The following is an 18,100-nucleotide window of genomic DNA, read 5'->3' as shown; positions in this document are numbered from 1 at the left end:
AGAACATTACCTGCCGGAACGGGCCGTGCAGCAGAATCATGGTCACGAGGTGACGAGATAACGGACGCGGGGTTGGTCGCCTAAAAATTAGGGTTCCCACTCCATCCGATTACTAGTATTAGTATGCGCTTGCGCTTTCTCCACATGTGTAAGGAATCGTGTAAGCGAAACCCTGTAACCGGCTTAATTTACGGCATTAATGCGGTGTGGGCACGGCGATAGATAGTGATATACGCGCTCTAAAGTATGCTAGGAAACTACTCAAGAAAGAAGAGTCGTGGGCATGACTGTTTTCCCCTCATGCCAAGCGATGGGCATGCCGATGGCCACGTACTAACGATTTTGGCGGACGTACTGTGGGTACTTGTATTGGGCTAACTTCGGCCTTATACCACCGTCCGCCTTATTCGCAACACCTACCGTGATAGGAAGAAGTGCAGGCGCAGGTTACTGAAACATCTATCATGTTTTACATTAACAGTATTAATAGGTTACATTCTTAACATACGGAAAGAAAACAATGGTAAATGAAATGCTTGAGTTAGAGTTTGCAGTTTGGTTTAGACTTAACATACATTATACATACCTATATGCGCTCTTTCATTGTTTACTACTTTGCCAACATTAAAAGAACGCACCAAAAGCGAGTCGTTTTAAGCGTTACACAATGATACGATCAACCATCGCATTCCTTGAGATGCTTTGGATAGACCCAACGCAAGAGAAAATTTCACTTATTCTCATTACCGTTGGCTGTCTATTATTTGGAAGACTGCTATGGGCTGTTTACCTGTATCCATTCTACTCTAGCCCTTACCTTATCCTCCCACAAGCCAAGGTACGTGTATATTTTAAGAGGAAAAATTAGAATAAGAATAGTTCGTATGTTTCGGACGATAAATGAGTGTTTTTGGTCTAACGATCGAACAGCAGCGCAAATCATGGATAGGCATCATACTGGAGCCGCTCCAGAATGGCAGCAGAGTCCTCGAATATCTTGACAACACGCTCAATCAAGGCATTTTCCGCGCTCTCGACCTTCTCAATAGAGAAGTTCTGGTGATCACGAGCCCGGAATTCATTAAAGAAATTTTGCAGACCAACGCATATGACTTTTGCAAGATGGCGAATGTGCAGAATTTCATGAAGGTCCTGCTCGGCGATGGCCTGCTCACTGTGGACGGCGAAGACCACAAGGTTAGTCATTATACCATCGTTAACCTAGAGACATGAAAGCGTTATGCGTTGATGTAAAGATGCAACTGATGCTGCTCGTAGCAACAACGGAAAGCGCTAAATCCAGCATTTTCCGCCAAGCATGTTCAACAACTGCATTCTGTCTTTTACTCCAAGACACGCGAGATGGTATCCTATATCAAAGAAGAAATAAATACCTCGCAAGACCAGCAGGGAATTGCTGTTGACATAACTGCGTGGGTTAACAGAGCCGCTTTAGACATCATCGGTATTGCGGCACTCGGCATCGATTTCAATTCCCTAGCAGACCCGACCAATGAACTGAGCCGTGCTTACCAAGTCATCTTCGAGCCTGACAATACCTCCAACATCATATTCTTGCTTTCAATCTTTTTCACGACGTGGGCAGTCAAGCTCCTGCCGCTAAAGAAAGCGCGTGAGATTCGAGCAGGCTCTGCGTTTGTGAAGAGATATATTGAAGAAGTAGTGACCCGAAAAACCCGGGAACACGACGATGAAAAAACCTCTCACAAAGACATTCTTTCGGTGGCCGCTCAGTATGGCAAGTTATCAACGAATGAGATCGTCAACCAAGCGCGAACCTTTCTGGTGGCAGGGCATGAAACCACAGCGACGGCAATGCAATGGGCGCTTTACACGCTAACCAGACCAGAGAACCTTCATATCCAGCAACGCCTACGAGACGAGATCCACAAACAGCTGCCTCCTCTGGACTCGGTACAAGAAATCTCAGCGTACACACTTGGTAAGAATTTGCCATACCTTGACGCTGTCAGCAAAGAGTGTCTGAGGGTCTATGGGCCTTCTCCGTTCTCTAGGCGAACGGCTGTAAGAGACACGGTACTCTGCGGCATTTCCATCAAGAAAGGCACAAACTTTCTGATCCCGAACTGGGCAATCAACAAGTCGAAGAAGCTTTGGGGAGAGCGTGCAAGGGAGTTTGACCCAGAAAGATGGCTTCATGGCAACGAAGCTCACAATGGAGGCGCTGATGCTCTGGCCTTCCAGACATTTTCATCCGGTACCAGAGGTTGCATTGGAAAGAGTAAGATTTCCGTTTTTGCTCCAAAGTATGATCGACATGAAACTGACGAGAAACACGTCTAGGCTTCGCGTTAGCAGAGTTTAAGATAATGTTGGCTGGCCTTGTGGGCACCTTTGAGATAACTAAAGCAGCAGACGAGAAAGAGGTGGAAACGGAATGGGCAATCATTGCTCGGATATATAATGGGTTCAAAGTCAATATGAAGCCAGTAACAAATTGGTAATCTAAGTACTCAGATAGCCTCCTAAGATAGAGATGCTGTACAAAATGTAGCTAAACTACTATTCTTCCAAGTCTAAACTCCCAACTCACCAATCATGCTAGTGCTGGGTCTTCTGTTAAGCCTTATTTAGTGCGGAATTGAAAGGCTCGATGACTCAGAATATCTCATTTGCGCGGAGTGGGCTTTGGCCACGCCATGACTTCCGATCACTTCTGTTGTGGCCACGTTGATTCCATCTGCTGTAATTCAAAATGGCAAAATAGTCCCCCAGCAACCGTTTTCAGAATGCGGAAGCCAGTAACATCTAGTTAACCTAAAATCAAGAGCATTTAAGTAGCATCACTCAGTCCGCTCCGGACACGAAAGACTGCGCCCCAGTTTCTACCAACACTACTAGGCAAAGCACTATTGGCGAACAATAAGAATTTGTAAACTCACTGGAAACCACACCGATTCAGCTCCGACCTATGGCTTGGATTTTTTCAATGCTTTGATCAAATCAAGGATGACTCCATATACTACTTTCAAGTAATGATTGTGACTTGAATTTGCTTTCAAGATTTAGAAGATCAACGCTGCCAACTTACATCTGAATAATGCGTTAAAAGAGATAGAGTGTGCAAGTAGGAGCAAGAAGAAGGGAGGAGGGGTAAAAAGAGAACATGTGAGATTCAAAGCTAACGTCGAACCCTCTATCCAGTATTCCTGTCGAGAATTATTGCATCATCCAGGATAAAGATCGCCGAATGACTAAATAATTTGTGACTATGTACATATGCAATTATAGAGGAGTCGATCTAGTTGAGAATATATATGCACAACGCCCGGTCATACATTGCTTACACTAGTCTTAACCGTTCAGCTGCAGTGTCGTAACCAATATTATTACTACCACAGTCAAGAAGATATACTTGGCCGTGTTTGATGACTTTCGCGACCACAGATCTTACGATACCATCGTCAACACGAGCATGCGATGCAATGCTGACAAGGCGGAGGGTAACTTCAGTAGTTTTCTGTATCGCATGAGATGAAATGAACAACAGGCTGAAGGACTTACTTAGCATAACGTCCATATCAGGGCGCAATTCTAAATACATTTCTGGCAGTGTTTATAACGAAATTTCAAAATCGAACCAGCAAACCAACCAAAGCCGCTCGAGTCAAGATCCATGACTGGGACCCAAAAGTCAACCTTCAGCATGCAACAAAGAATAAACAGGTTTGCTCGTCTCACTCGTTGCACGAAAGTCGTCTTGAGCCTCTTGTTGATATACACTCAGCCACCATAATGGACCACATATCGATCAAAGTCAAAAAAAAGCATGTCTACGATGATGTCCAGTATTCTACGGCCGGCTCTTAAAATGAGCAAAGAAGACTTTTGGATGGAAATAATTCACTGGATCCATCACCACGCTCACCATGCAGAAGCCCAACACCAATGTCAGGGAAGCTCCCCACCCCCCCTCATCCCGTCTCCCAGGTCTAGCGCATTGTCAGTAGCCAGGTCGCTTCTCTTAGATGGACCATAATTCCACGCACATCAAGAAAAGCAGCGCATAGAATCGAGTCTGATTGGCGCTATATCATCCCAAATCCAGGGACATACGGTAGAGTTGGGATATTGACTCTAAACCTGATCCCGTGAGGCTAGATGCCCAAACATTGTTCCCGATTACTTCGAACATCAGTCACGATTGGAGGACCAGGATCTAGAAGAAGTTTATGGCAGTAACAGGTAAGCAGGGTGGGTTCGAAGGACATGAATCAGATTCTGACTATAGATGGCAACGTTTCATCATCGACTGCATGTGTGCATGATGATGATGTCTCCACGTGATTTTGCATGAGAAAAAAAAAGACTCGAAAACCGAGAGTATATACAAATTTTGGTGCGTGGTATGTCTCCGAGGGAACCATGATGAGGTAAAACACGAACACTAGTAGCAAAGAAACGGAAATTTATATACAAAAGAAGGGGGAGTTTTAACAGCCCGGGATGGCAGTTGTGATGCTTAATGTTGGGAATCAAGCCGTCTACTGGCCTTTCCAAGTACCAACAACGCAAGAGGATACAATAAGGGTATCCGTCCATTGACCGTTGCTCTCAGTGGGAGTCTCATCGAGCTCGTAGGTGCTATCGAAGCCACCAGCCGCCCAGGAGGTGTATCCGAGGTAAACATCAGAGTTAGCGCTACATGAAGTTAGCAAAAGAAGTCGTTTTTTTCTCTTTCAGATCGTCATAGGGTAGGCTTACTTTAAGAACTTGAGCTCTGAGCACAGGTACTGCTGGCAAGAAGCCGTGTTGCCGCCACCAGTCTCGGAAAGGAAAGCCTGGCGGTTGTTTTGCCTGAGCCAAGTGGCGAGAGGCTGGAAAGCAGTGGCGACGTTGTCTGTGACGCATTCGGTGTGGGTGCCGGAGCCGTCGCTGTCGAGGTACTTGTGGACGTCCATGATGAGGTTGGTGATGGAGCCATCGGGGTTCTTGACTGCGCTGAGTGCGGCGGCAGAGCCGGAAGAGACAAATGTCTCTGCGCTGGTGTAATTCTGGCCGGGGAGAAGGATCAAGTTGTTCGTGGCGCCTGCTTGACGGATTGCGGTCACAGAAGCCTGAACGGTGGTGGCCCAGCGCACAATGTCGGGAATGTCCTGGGAATCGTTGTCAGCTTGAGGTATATTGCGGGAGACGGGCTGAGACTTACATGAGGTTCGTTCATAATGGCAAAAGCAATCTGGGAGTGACTGCCGTACTTGGTGGCAAGTTGCGCCCACACGTTTGCCAACTGCGCGTCGGTTGGACCGCCCTGGCCAATGATTTGGCCGTTCCATCTGGCGTAATTGTGGATGTCGAGGATGCACAATTGGGCACCGGAGTTCAAACAACCCTGTACAAGGCTATCATATTGGCCGGCGTTGTTTGCGTCCAGCTGACCACCAAGGTTGTTGTTCAGCAAGTACTGCCACCCAACAGGCAAGCGGAATGCGTTGAGGGTATCGTCCTTGACAAAGTGGTTCATCTGACCAAGACCGGTACCGCCGCTAATGAAGTTGTATGGCTTGTTGGTTCCCGTTAAAGCACAGCTGCCGTCGGTGGTGCAGCCAAAATCGAATCCGGACATGTTTATACCTGCGTACTTGACCCTGGAAGCTCTCGGTGTAACCTTAGCAGGGGCAGCAGCCACGAATGCTGTTCCGGCGAGGGCGGTGATCAATGTAGCCTTCATGATTGTGTGGTTGAGGATGTTTGGTCGACTGTGAGGAGTGTGAAACGCGTGTAAGCGTGAAGATGGCTTGATGGTTCAGGACAACTGCGAGCTTTTTATACGCGCATATAGCTATGAGGTTGTTTCTATCATGTGTCGCTTCTGATCCGTCTAAGCAAAACACCGGTATATTGACTTCTAGCCATGCCTGGCAATTTACAGGCCGAATGTGGATACCAAAACATTGTCAGGCACTACCGGGCCAAAATCCTGTCTTGTTTCATTGGCCCGGGCCCTGGTGGAGGCCACGATGGGGTGACAGATTATGCAACGATATGCAAAGGCGGGCCTGCGAAGACTTTGCTTGGGAAAGCTTGGTCAGGCTTCGAGAAGCTTGGAGTCAGTAAAATTGACTATATCAACTTCAAACGTGCATTAGTCGCCATCTAGTAGGAATCTTCCAAAGCATAGACAGGGGTGAAAGCCGAGATGACGCGGCTGACACGTTGAAACTGCCACTAGCGGCGCTTTATTGGGAAAATCCGGGGTCATACTTCACAGTGGTAATCACGCGCCAAAAGTCCTACTACTCGCACATGTGAGATTACGAGGAACGATGCGTAAATTTTGGCCTCTGAAAAAGGTCGTGCGTATTTGCCTGGGGGTGGTTGTGCGATGAGGATATCCGACAAAGATACAAAGTCAATTGACATGATTGATCAGTTGCAGCCATTCACGACTGACTCAGTAGCCTTGACTTAAAGGTGCGACAAAGCATTATGGTTTCACGCTTGGCTAAACTGCCGGGCCGTCGATCCACTACCACTGACACAGAAGCCCATCGGTTTGCATGAATCATGCAGTCTCTACCGGGTTTCGATCAAATTGCGGAGTACACGGATCGTTGTAGCGTCGGCTGCTAGCCATTGTTTGCTCAAGGGCTTGGGGAGATTGGCTGGGAGGTAAGTATCCGCACCCAATTCAGAATTTGTGGGGAAAGAGACAAGGTACTACGTTTGACAGTAGTAGGAGGAATAAGGTCCGCAATTCCGGCCGGCACTTTCTCGTAGCTACATTTTGCGCAAACAAATCCAATAGTTGAAGGTTACGCTATTCCCCCAAGATATGCGCAAACAAATCCAATAGTTGAGGTTTACGCTATTCCCACAAGATATGCGCAAGCTTACAATCCGTGCTTATTTTGGAAGCTTGCATTGAGCAAAAGTACTCATGTGAGGTATCTGAACAATGCTGCCTACTCCCTTCGGCCTCCTGCATCTGACGAAAGGCCCGCAAAGTTCTTTTCGGTGCACAAGCCTTTTTAAGCATCGGTTCTTTTCTCTCCTAAAGAGGCGACCGGGAACTTCCTATTCCACGTGATGTATCCGGTCCTTGGCGTCATTCTTGGCTTCTGCTTCTGGCTGCCTCTCTGGGAAAACTACACTTCATTCTCTGATCTATGCTATAAAGACCTACGCTGCTTCGAAATTTGAGCTGTTCCAGCCATACACCCGTTTCAGTCGTCGAGAGAAGACCAAAAGCAGCCGTCCCTCGATGATTCCCTGGTGTGGCCGATGCAATGTTATACCTCGGCGCAATACTGTCTTATCCGAGGGGACAAACATGTATATAGAGCCGAGCTTGGGTTCGCATGAGAAGTCCACGTCATTCATGGCAGCTACGAAGGCTTCCCATCGAACTGGGCTACGAGCCGTAGAGGATCTCGAGAACAACGATGAAAAGACGTTCGCAGTGGAAGGCTTGACCTTGTATCTTTCTTTCGATTCAACGGCCGACTCGTCTTTGGCGTTTTGTGGTGTGAACTCGTATATTGAAGCTTGACTCGGCCGCGTCTTTTCCTTCTGCTTGCGCTGCTGAATAGGTGATTCTGAGTTCTCGGGAGCTGCTGGCGTCGTGTGTTGAGTCGGGACTCTATCAGACTTGGTCTTCTGTGCTTCATGTTGTTCATGGATGTTGGACACACAACTTTCAACTAGATCTTCGTAGAGAAAACCAAGCTTCGTGCCGGTCTTCTCTACAATATACTCATCGAGTCTTATAAGCGCACGTTCGGCCATACCTGGCTCAAGCAAGTTGTCAATTGGGATGGCCAAGTCACCGAGATCCACACCATCCTTCATCTCTCTAAACTCTTTGTCTAAAGCCGTGTAGTTAGATACAAATGGTTGTTTCTTTTTGTGGTTAGGCGTAGGTAATTGTGCGACTGAGGAGAGAGACTGAACAAAGGTGACTATGATTGCAAGGTCGCCTAGCGAATCGTACTCTCGCTCGGAAAGGTTGTCTTGCTCGAGCGGATGGGCTCGGTGGAGGTCCGCCAGCTTTTGAAGCCATTGTGCAGCGTTCGACCAGTTTGTCTCATCCTGACAAAGTCGGAGCATGTAATGTAGTTGGGGGTTCTCTACCGTCAAAGACTCGGGATTTCGTTTCAATGAGAGCCGCGCAATGTCATTTGTCGACGTGCGCTTGAACCACTTGCTGCTACCCATGCCGACAGCTACGCTGCGTTTGAAACTAGCCTGAGCGCGCAAATACTCCAAGTGGCAGGTGTTTGAGAGCTCTCTAAGAATAACAGCTTTGAACTGCTTGTCTGTTGACTCCTTCAGCAGATCCAAGAGACGTCCAATGTAATGCCATGTAGCAGCAATCTTCACTACGCTATGGACCGCCTCGAGCACAGCACCGCTAATGTATTTGTCGGTATGCACAGGCAACATGCGTCCCTTCTCATCGGCAACTAGTTCCGGCCGGCTGAAGAAAGAAAAATTGACTTCATGAGTTAGAACCGTAGGCTCAGTCGCAATAAGAGCAACCAGATCCTCGTAAGACGATAGTTGGTCTTTCGCCATGTCTGCAAGATCCACAAGCTCTACTTTCTTTGGAGGTGAGTGTACTGACAACTTTGCTAGCGCTGCAGTTGTATCCTCATTTGACTTCTTTGCGTGCTTCGTCCGGGCTTGCGTGGTGGATGCAGTATTGAGGATGTCTTCGATTGCAATGTTGAGAAGTTGGAGCAGATTTATTTGTCGCATGAGAATGAGCTCTCCAGTAGCTTGAGGTACGATAAATCCGGCCTGCATAGCCGGTTTCATGTTCGCAAGAACTTCTTCCTTCTCGGCATGGATCTTGACAGATTCACCGTACCCGTCTTCCGTCAAGAAAAGCGTATAACAATCCTTGTATTGGGAGACGTCATTGAGACTCAGGTTCTTTCTCTGCATCATATCAAGTATGTGCGCATGATCTCCTGGTCGCCCATTGAAGCCAGTCGTGTATTGTGCCTGCAGCGGTGTGGTTGCTCGGTGCTTAAGCATGTCGAGAAAGAAGCTTGATGACGGCGACGTGATGTCGCGTAGATTCCATTCAGGAATAAACTTGTAGACATTCTCCAGGCTTGTGTCTTCAGCATGCTTCAGAACAGCACCATCATGAGAGCCAGCTTCCATGATCTTTTTGCGTTGTTCCTGGCTGAGCGAACGCCACATTTCCTCGACACGCTGGCCATGCTGTCGGTATTTCCTGGCAAGATCTTTATGAAGTTCTTTGACGGATTCGTTCATTGCGTATCTGCAAAAAAATCTAGTGATAAGAGAAGTAGTTGCTTGAACTCTTAATGTGTTTGGTTTTGATGCGGGGATAACAGTATTATGGTGCTATGCTATGCCACATCTGGATTAGGGTGAGTTTTCGGAAGCGATCGGGGTTTTTGGGACGTTCCGATGGGAATCTGACCGTCAATGTCCGCCGTCAAAAAAGCCTGATCAATTAACACTCTCAGGAAGGTATCACTGAAGGGATGCCTACTGCTTACCGGGGAAGCTTTAAATCTATATTCAGTAAGGAAATGAAATGCAGTGTGGCTCAACAATTACTACACCATGATCGGTGACGGCCCAGAGGTGACTGAACTTCTGCAGTCAGATCAACCTTTACTCTTGTTAAGTAGACGCTACCCAGAAAACTGGGACATTAGAGGGAGCCATTAGCAAGCAAAGGCTGTCGCTATATCAAGTCCAACCCATTTGACTTGGGGCATTCCAAAGCATCTCAATTTTACCATCTTATGGAATGTCTCAAACATCCAAAGGTCTAAGCATAATCATATGTTACAAAACTTAATTTATGTACCTGAAAGTGACGCCAGCTAAGAGGCACAAGCACTGATACAACGAACATACTTTTGTGCAAAATCGACATCTACCAAGGGCGCAGGGAAGTGAGTAGAACCTAGAACATTGTCCTTCAAGGGCGGCCCAGTAACCATAGCAGTTGCACCTTTGTCGTCAATAACACCATCAATCAGGGCTGTGATGCGGGCAATCAGACTAGACCTGTGGGCCAATGCGTAGTCGAGAGCTCTTTCTCTCCATGCCAGAAAAGGCACAATTTCCTGGCCAGTGCTTGCATCACTCATGAGCTGGAAGAAGTGGCTAAAAGTGGGTGCATGCGCGTTGGCAAAGTCGTAGTTTTGGCCGATGAGGTGCAGGTCCTTGGTCATCATGGTAACGATGGTTTTGGACAGGTAGTCAACAGGTAGCACTGCAGAGAGGGTGGCGTCGATGGATGGGAAGAGACCCATTTCTACACAGCCGGCGATGAAATGGTGCAAAAAGTCACCGCGGTCGAGGCGGAAGCGGCCACTGGTAGATGATGCTGTGACAAAAGGTAGGCGATAGACGGATACTTTGGCACCACGCCACTGTGCTGCAGCCATCATGCGCTCAGCCGCATATTTTGACGTAGCATATCCATATTCTTGATCTCCTTCTTTGACGTCGTACCCCATATACTTGGGTATCGTGGACATGGTGGAAATAAGATGGACCGCTTTAGTCTTTCCCTGCGAGGCCAAGCGCAGAACTTCATGTGCGCTCACCATGTTGGGGCCGATGTAATCTTGAAGGGGGCGCATCCAGTCTACAAGTGCGCCTGAGTGACAGATGGCATCCACATGATCGGCAAGGAAATCAAAGCTGTGTTCGGGCAAGCCAAAAAGAGGTTGGGACATGTCTCCTACAATAGGATGGAGTAATGGTGTGTACTCAGGGCTCCAAAGGCTGTAGCTGGCGAGGGTTGCCACCAAACGCTCCATAGCTTCATCATAGGTCTCGGCGCGTACTAAACAGTATACAGTGATACCAAGCTCCAACAGATCATGTGTGATGTGAGCACCAACAAAACCCGTGGCACCCGTGACAAAGACAGAAGAAGGAGACGTGAGGGCTTCGACTGCATTCTCAAAGTTAAAACTGGGATCGACACAACCTCTCTTGATAGCTTCAAGGTCAAGCAACGGGACCATGTCGGACATGAGCGTGGTAGTTGCCGTGCTACTCCCCAGCGAGGAGTCAGATTCGCTGTCATCCAAATTCAGCTCTGAAAGTAAGGTCTGGCCAAGGGCTTTGAGGTTCGGGTGCTGGAATGTGATGTTGGCCGTTAATGACATGCCTGTCAGGTTAGCGACTTGATTGCGTATCAAAACCGCAGTGAGTGAGTCGATGCCAATGTCCTGTAGAGGTTTATCGACATGAACATCACTCGGTTTTGTGAAGCCTAATGCTTTGGCTACGGTATCTTGAAGCATAGTCAACATGAGATGAGGTCGCTGCTCAAGGTTTGCATGAAGTAGCTCTTTACGCAGATGGTAGCCTGGATGCAACTGTTGCTCAACCGCGTTGCCCCCACTAAGGAGGGAATGCAGAAACGGAGGATTGTCGCCTCGTTCCCGGTGATAGTTCTTCATACGAGGCTGGTCCAAGGCAGCGGCGACGGTGAGGGTACGACGACTACGCACAGCATGCTCAAGTAGCGCCAAACCGTCTTCCGGGGCAAGCATGTCAAGGCCCGATTGAGCAAGACGTGCTCGAGTGGGACCAACGATGTTGGCTGCCATACCATCACCCTCCCAGGGGCCGTAAGCCACAGATGTGGCGGGCAGACCTTGGGCGCGACGCAAATATGCCAGGGCATCCAGGAAGGTGTTTGCTGCAGCATAGTTGGCGAGCCCAGACATGCTCAAGACTCCAGAAATGGACGAAAACATAACAAAGAAGTCAAGGCTGAGATGCTGGGTCAGTTGGTGTAGATGCCACGCACCGTCTACCTTGGGGGCAAAGACGGCAGCACATCGTTGCCGTGTCAAGGCTCCAAGGACGCCATTGTCTTGGGCACCTGCAGCGTGCACCACACCGCGTAGAGGCGTCTTTTTGCCGTCAAACATGGCCATGAGTTGGCCAACACTATGACGATCTGCTATGTCACAAGCAACGACGGTAGCTTCTGCACCCAGCGCAGCAAGATCATTCACGAGCGCCTGCGCACCGGGAGCTGCCATGCCACGTCGCGAGGTCAGGACCAGAGTACGTACGCCATGTGTGCCCGCCAGCCATCGAGCAACTCTTGCACCGAGATCACCCAGCCCACCCGTGATGACAACGGCGCCATCTGGGCGGACCATAGGCTGCTGCTGCTGGATACGGGGTAGCGGCTCTTGTGGCATAGAGATGGGTTGTAAACGAGGCACCAGGACCTGGCCGTGGCGGACTGCGCATTCAGGCTCCGTTCTGAACGCCAATGCTGCCGCAAGGGTATCCGCGTTGATGTTATTGTTATCATTGTTGTCGTCGTAATGGTAGTCGACGTCGACGAGGCGTAGATGCAGGTCGGGATGCTCGCTGCGGGCCGTCCGCATTAGGCCCCATAGCGGCCCGGCAGCCAGTCCGGCCCCAGAAGAGTGGTTGTCGTCACGTGCATTCACGCTAGCACCGACCGCTTGTCGCGTCACCCACAGCAGCTGCGGCGTGAACTGTATGCTCACAGCGTTCTGCAGCTGCGCCAGTCCTTTAACGGTCAGCTCTTGTGCCTGGCCTGCGACATCATCAGAGCCCGTTTCTGCGTTCCACAGGCACAGCACCCCGTCAAGCTCTCGGCCATCTTGCAGCCGCTCAATCCGTTGCACGTTCAGACCAGCAGACACCAAACCCGCTTCGACTCGTCTTACCCACGGTTGCTCCCTGTCTGGACTGGCACAAAGCAAGCCCCACGAGCCGTCTTTGGTCCAACTCGAAACGTCAGCCTGCTGCCACGATACCTCAAACGCGAATCGATCTGCAGCACCGAGAGCCTGGTGTTGATCCTCATCGTCTTGTTGCACACTACCAGCATTGATGTTGCTGCGAGCGCGAGGAAAGCGCTCTCGCTGGAATGCATATGTCGGCAGCTCCACATGCTCACAGAAGCCTAGAGGCTCAAAGTAAGCCTGCCAGTTGATAGGCACCATGCGCTCATGCATCTCCGCGAGGCTGCTCTGCATCGTCCACGCGCCGGGCTTCCGCGTGGTTAGGGATGGCAACCAGGCAATTGACTGATCTGCTGCAAGGCACGCCGCTCCCAGTCCGGTCAAAACAGCTTGCGGTCCCAACTCGAGAAATATTTTGACACCCTGCTGGTGAAGTGCCTGGATGCAATCCGCAAAACGAACTGCACCGCGTGCCTGTGAAACCCAGTAATCGGGTTGTTGCAGCTCATCCGCCTCCACAATCTTGCCTGTGAGGCTACTCACTATCCGCAGCTTTGGTGGATGGAATTGTACACTCTCAGCCACAGCCTGGAATGCTGCCAGCATGCAGTCCATATGGTGCGAGTGGAAGGCGTGCGACACACCGAGTACGTTCTTCTTGCGTCCCAGATTAGTGAAGTATGCCGCCAACTTGTCGACAGCGTCACCGTCGCCAGATACCACAGTTTGCGTTGGCGTGTTGTGGCCTGCGATATCGACCTTGTAGATAACCCCGATGTTGTCCATCGCTCTGGACACCTCTTCTGCACTGGCCTCTAATGCAACCATACTGCCACGAGTCGGGACAGCCTGCATCAATCGACCGCGTGCCGCGACCAGACGACAGGCGTCTGAGAGTTCTAAGACTCCACTAACATGCGCTGCCGACAGCTCTCCTACACTGTGACCGAGGATGTAATTGGGCTCTATACCCCAGCTCTTCCAGAGTTGCCAGAGAGCCACTTCCAACGTGAAGAGGGCGGGCTGTGCAAAGTCTGTGCGCTGCAACAGTGTGGCAGCCTCGCTATCTAGAGCGGCGTGCATCACCTCCCTCAATGGCATCTCTAGTTCAGTAAAATGAGCCGCTATCTCATCTACAGCCTTGCGGAATACGGGGTACAAATCGTATAGGTCTCTACCCATGCCTGCAACTTGGCTTCCCTGGCCGGTAAAAAGGACTGCTATACATGGATCGGCGGGATGTTGACTTGTCCCAGCTATGGAACCGAGTTTATGCATGAGCTCTGCCTTGTCTCTGGCTAGGAGTACTCTTCGCCGCCGGTAATGGTTTCTGGTAGTTGCCAGTGAGAAAGCCACGTCACTGAGACGATCTGTGTGATTTTCTTTTGCGCTATCAATGTATCGTCGCAGTTTCTCGGCCTGTTGGCGAAGAGCGGCATCGGTGTGGCCTGAAAGCAGGAATGGAAACCCAGCTGGCAGTGAAGCCAGCAACGGGTGCAAAACCTCTTCCTTGGGCGGTGCTTCTTCTATGATTATATGGGCGTTGGTGCCACCAATGCCGAATGCACTGACGCCCGCTCTTCGAGGCCGATCTGCTTGTGGTAGCCATGGCTGAGGTTCTTGCACAAGTGCCATGTTAGCACCTTGCCAGTCCACCGCTGATGTCGGCTTTTCAGCATGCAGAGTCCGGGGAATCTTGTTATGCTGCATCGCTAAAATCGCTTTCAGCAGTCCAGCCAAACCAGCCGCCGCTTGTGTGTGTCCAATATTCGATTTTACTGAACCGATCCACAGCGGCTCTGATTCAGTTGATCGACTTCCGCTGAACACTTCGGCTAGGGCTGTTCCCTCAATGGGATCTCCCAACTTAGTTCCAGTGCCATGTGCTTCGACATAATCAATGTCGCCAGGTGTCAGATTTGCTGAAGCTAATGCTGCATGCACAAGCCGTTGTTGTGCCGTTCCGCTCGGCACTGTCAAACCCGGTGCGCTTCTCCCTCCATGATTCACAGCGGTGCCTCGAAGAAGCGCGTGGATCTTGTCGCCATCTCGGATAGCGTCGTTCAACCGCTTCAGCAGCACCATTGTGCAGCCTTCAGCCCAGCCCGTACCCTGTGTGTCTTCTGCAAATGCTCGGCATCGCCCATCAGCAGACATGCCTTTGAGCTGACTGAACTCGACGTGCATCCCAGGAGTAAGCAAAAGTGTTATTCCACCGGACACAGCCATATCACACTCGCCTTGACGAAGTGCATTACACGCCAGATGTGTGGTCACAAGAGACGAGGAGCACGCCGTGTCTACCGTGAGGGCTGGCCCTTCGAGGCCAAGCGCATATGACAGGCGACCAGACATAGTGGCTCCTGCTGAGCCTGTTGCATCGTACCCGCCAAGCTCTTGCAAACACAGCGCCGTCGAATGTGCAGGAATGCTGCAGACGCCCATATAAACGCCCGTACGGCTACCTCGTAGCTGTCTATCTGTGTAACCGGCCCGCTCAAAGCCTTCCCAGCACGTCTCGAGCATGATACGTTGTGCAGGATCCATGGCACGCGCCTCTTTGGGCGAGATGCCGAAGAACGATGCATCGAATTCATCAATAGAAGCAAGAAACCCACCTCTCCGGCAGTGTGATTTACCTGGAGTGCCTGGATTAGGGTCATAGAAAGCATCGGCGTCCCAACGGTCTTTTGGCACGTCGGTTATGACATCGGCACCATGCTCGAGAAGATCCCAGTACTCTTCCGGGGATGAGACTTGACCTGGTAGCCTGCATGCCATCGATACAATAGCGATATCCTCGTCGTATGGCCTTGGGCGATGGCTCTGTGGAGTGGTAGGGTCCGGTGTAGTTTCGCCCTCCCTTTCTAGATATGTTGCTAATGTCTTGATAGTGTAGTGTTGGAAAAGGCGGGCTGGAGATAATTTCCAGCTAACCAGCTTTTGCACCTGTTTTTGCATCCGAACGACCCGCATAGAGTCGCCGCCTATCTCGAAGAAATTATCGTCGGGCCCGATGCAGTCGTGTCCCAAGACTCTTGACCAGATCAGCCGGAGCTTCTCCTCCATATCGGTCAACGGCCTGCTGATCTTGGGCTGCACTACAATCTTTGGATCTGGTAGGGCTTTTCGATCAATCTTATTGTTCGGCGTCATAGGAAATGATTTGAGGCTGACAAAGAAAGCTGGCATCATATACGCTGGTAGAAGCTGCGCTAACCATGGACGCAATAGACTCTCAAGTGCCGGTTTCTCTTCGGTTTCGTCACTGCTATCGCCATCGACGTTTATACAGTACGCTATCAGTCTATCGTCCCGGCTAATCACAACAGCATCCAGGACGTCACTGTGGTCGGTTATTGCTGCCTCAATGTCGCCCAGCTCAATCCGATGACCCCGTATCTTTACTTGCCCATCGGCGCGGCCTAATACGATCAACCTATCCGGACCATCGAACTTGGCTATGTCACCGGTACGGTATATCAGACCACTGTGGAAGGGATTTTGAACGAAACGTGATTGAGTAACTTCGGGCATGTTGTGGTACCCATTGGCCAAGCTTACTCCGCCAATGTAAAGCTCGCCAGCGCACCCAAAGGATACTGGCTCAAGGCCATCATCGAGAACGTAGAGTCGGTAGTTGGTGATGGGCTTTCCAATGACCACGTTCTTTCCTGGAAGTACTCTCCAGATACTCGCCCAGACTGTCGCCTCCGTCGGGCCATACATATTCCACACTGACTCTGCACACAACAATAGCCGGTCTGCAAGCCTACGAGACAGCGCTTCGCCGCCGCATAAGATCCTGGAAAGACGCGGATCTCCTTTCCAACCAGCATCCAGTAGCATCTGCCATGTCGCAGGTGTTGCCTGCATCATAGTTATGTCGTGTTGCTGAATCAAGCTGAGTGTGGCCTCTGGATCCTTGACCTCGTGCGCCTGGGCCATGATCATCGTCGCGCCACACAACAACGGAAGAAAGACTTCTAACGCTGCAATGTCGAAAGATATCGTTGTAATGGCAAGTAATCGATCTGTTTCTGCACATCCTGGCTCCCGTTGCATTGCGCACAAAAAGTTCGACAACGCTCCGTGGCTGATCTCGACGCCTTTTGGCTTGCCAGTAGAGCCAGAAGTGTAAATCACGTATGCGAGATCTTCTGACTCTGGATCCGTATCTACGCTGCTTATTTGCGACTCCGAGTCTGCCATCTTATCCCGTGTCTCATCAAGGTCCAGTGTTGCGCATCCCCAGGATTGAGAAGCAAGTCGTGTGCTAGCGCCGACGATGACCAGTATCGGGCTTGCATCCTCGATCATGTGTCTGATGCGGTCTGTGGGGAATCCTGGATCGATGGGCATGTATGCTGCGCCTGTCTTCATTACGGCCAACAGCGCTACGACGAGGTCGATGGAACGGTCCAGGGCGATACCAACGACCTCGCCACGTCCGATGCCTCGGTTTACCAAAATGCGGGCAAGTTGTGTTGCGAGTGTTGCGAGTGTTTTGAATGTTACTTTCTCGTCCCCACATATCATGGCAATCTTGTCGCAATGCCTTTCTGCGGTTTGTTGGAGAAGGCGAGGCAGACTGTGTCCGAGAATGGTGGTGTCGAGCGTGTCATTGTATCGCTCAATGATAGCTTGGTAGTCTTCAGGTGAGACTGAATTGTTCATGGCAGACGAGGCTGTATCTGATTGATGTGAAGTCGAAGGGGGCGGGATGGCATTTTCAATGAGTGCCATTGTTTAATCGAGGTTGAGAAGTGAATGTTAAGTGTCTTTGGTTTGGCCTCTTCTGGATGACTGTTCATTCGTTTAGTGTGATGCTGAAGCTATAGAAGCACCTTGTACGATGTCAGGTCTTCATAGAGCAGTATATGGCTTTGTAATATCAGTTCCCAACCATATTCCTCAATGGTAAAGTTCAAGTACGACCCGACTCCGATACCCTAAACAGGCAAAGCGACTATTCCATTCCTCCATAAATTAGCTCCGGGATGGTTACAGGATCGTAGATCGATGATCAGCAAACCGGACCTGCTTATGCGAACCAGTCTCCGACAGTCGGTGAGGATGAGATCGGTGCCTCCGGACATGACCCATGTCATATCGTTGTCGGTACTGATTCCTTCTCCGGCTTTGCAGGACGTAGATCACACACAGATTGTTGCAACATACGTTGTACTTCTCAAGGTTTTCTCTACTAGAAACATTTCGTCAAGACATTTGGCTTACCTAGTAGTTCTTTCACTTTATCATATCGTGGTTCTTGATCATCACACATTACCATCGAAAGCTACTCTTCTATTTTCTCTTCATCCTCGACATACTCGTTAGAAGACTTCTAACAGTACCCCCTAAGACTGTCA

General features: G+C 50.0%; 4 protein-coding genes across 4 annotated transcripts; 1 reads left to right on the top strand and 3 right to left on the bottom strand.

Annotated features, from left to right (window-relative positions):
* Positions 1-667: 667 nt before the first annotated feature.
* On the top strand, positions 668-2,486 carry PSV08DRAFT_348185 (cytochrome P450; the record flags this gene model as incomplete). Its single annotated transcript, XM_014221141.2, has 4 exons — positions 668-838; positions 931-1,197; positions 1,279-2,263; positions 2,326-2,486. The coding sequence occupies 4 exons, from the start codon at positions 668-670 to the stop codon at positions 2,484-2,486; spliced, it is 1,584 nt and encodes a 527-aa protein (XP_014076616.2).
* A 2,040-nt stretch (positions 2,487-4,526) lies between these two features.
* PSV08DRAFT_174790 (glycoside hydrolase) lies at positions 4,527-5,713 on the bottom strand (the record flags this gene model as incomplete). Its single annotated transcript, XM_014221140.1, has 3 exons — positions 4,527-4,683; positions 4,747-5,138; positions 5,192-5,713. The coding sequence occupies 3 exons, from the start codon at positions 5,711-5,713 to the stop codon at positions 4,527-4,529; spliced, it is 1,071 nt and encodes a 356-aa protein (XP_014076615.1).
* Positions 5,714-7,142: 1,429 nt separating this feature from the next.
* PSV08DRAFT_385548 (uncharacterized protein) lies at positions 7,143-9,270 on the bottom strand (the record flags this gene model as incomplete). The annotated part of the gene is made up of 1 exon (XM_014221139.2): positions 7,143-9,270. One exon carries the CDS (start codon positions 9,268-9,270, stop codon positions 7,165-7,167), a length of 2,106 nt encoding a protein of 701 aa, XP_014076614.2. The 3' UTR covers positions 7,143-7,164.
* A 584-nt stretch (positions 9,271-9,854) lies between these two features.
* On the bottom strand, positions 9,855-17,474 carry PSV08DRAFT_385541 (uncharacterized protein; the record flags this gene model as incomplete). Its single annotated transcript, XM_014221138.1, has 1 exon — positions 9,855-17,474. The coding sequence occupies one exon, from the start codon at positions 17,472-17,474 to the stop codon at positions 9,855-9,857; it is 7,620 nt and encodes a 2,539-aa protein (XP_014076613.1).
* Between the last annotated feature and the right edge of the window lie 626 nt (positions 17,475-18,100).

This window comes from Bipolaris maydis (assembly GCF_028858645.1).
Source record: "Bipolaris maydis strain C4 unplaced genomic scaffold PSV08scaffold_3, whole genome shotgun sequence".
Taxonomy (NCBI): Eukaryota; Fungi; Ascomycota; class Dothideomycetes; order Pleosporales; family Pleosporaceae; genus Bipolaris; species Bipolaris maydis.
The sequence above is the reverse complement of the archived record's forward strand: the minus strand, read 5'-3'. Positions and strand labels throughout refer to the sequence as shown.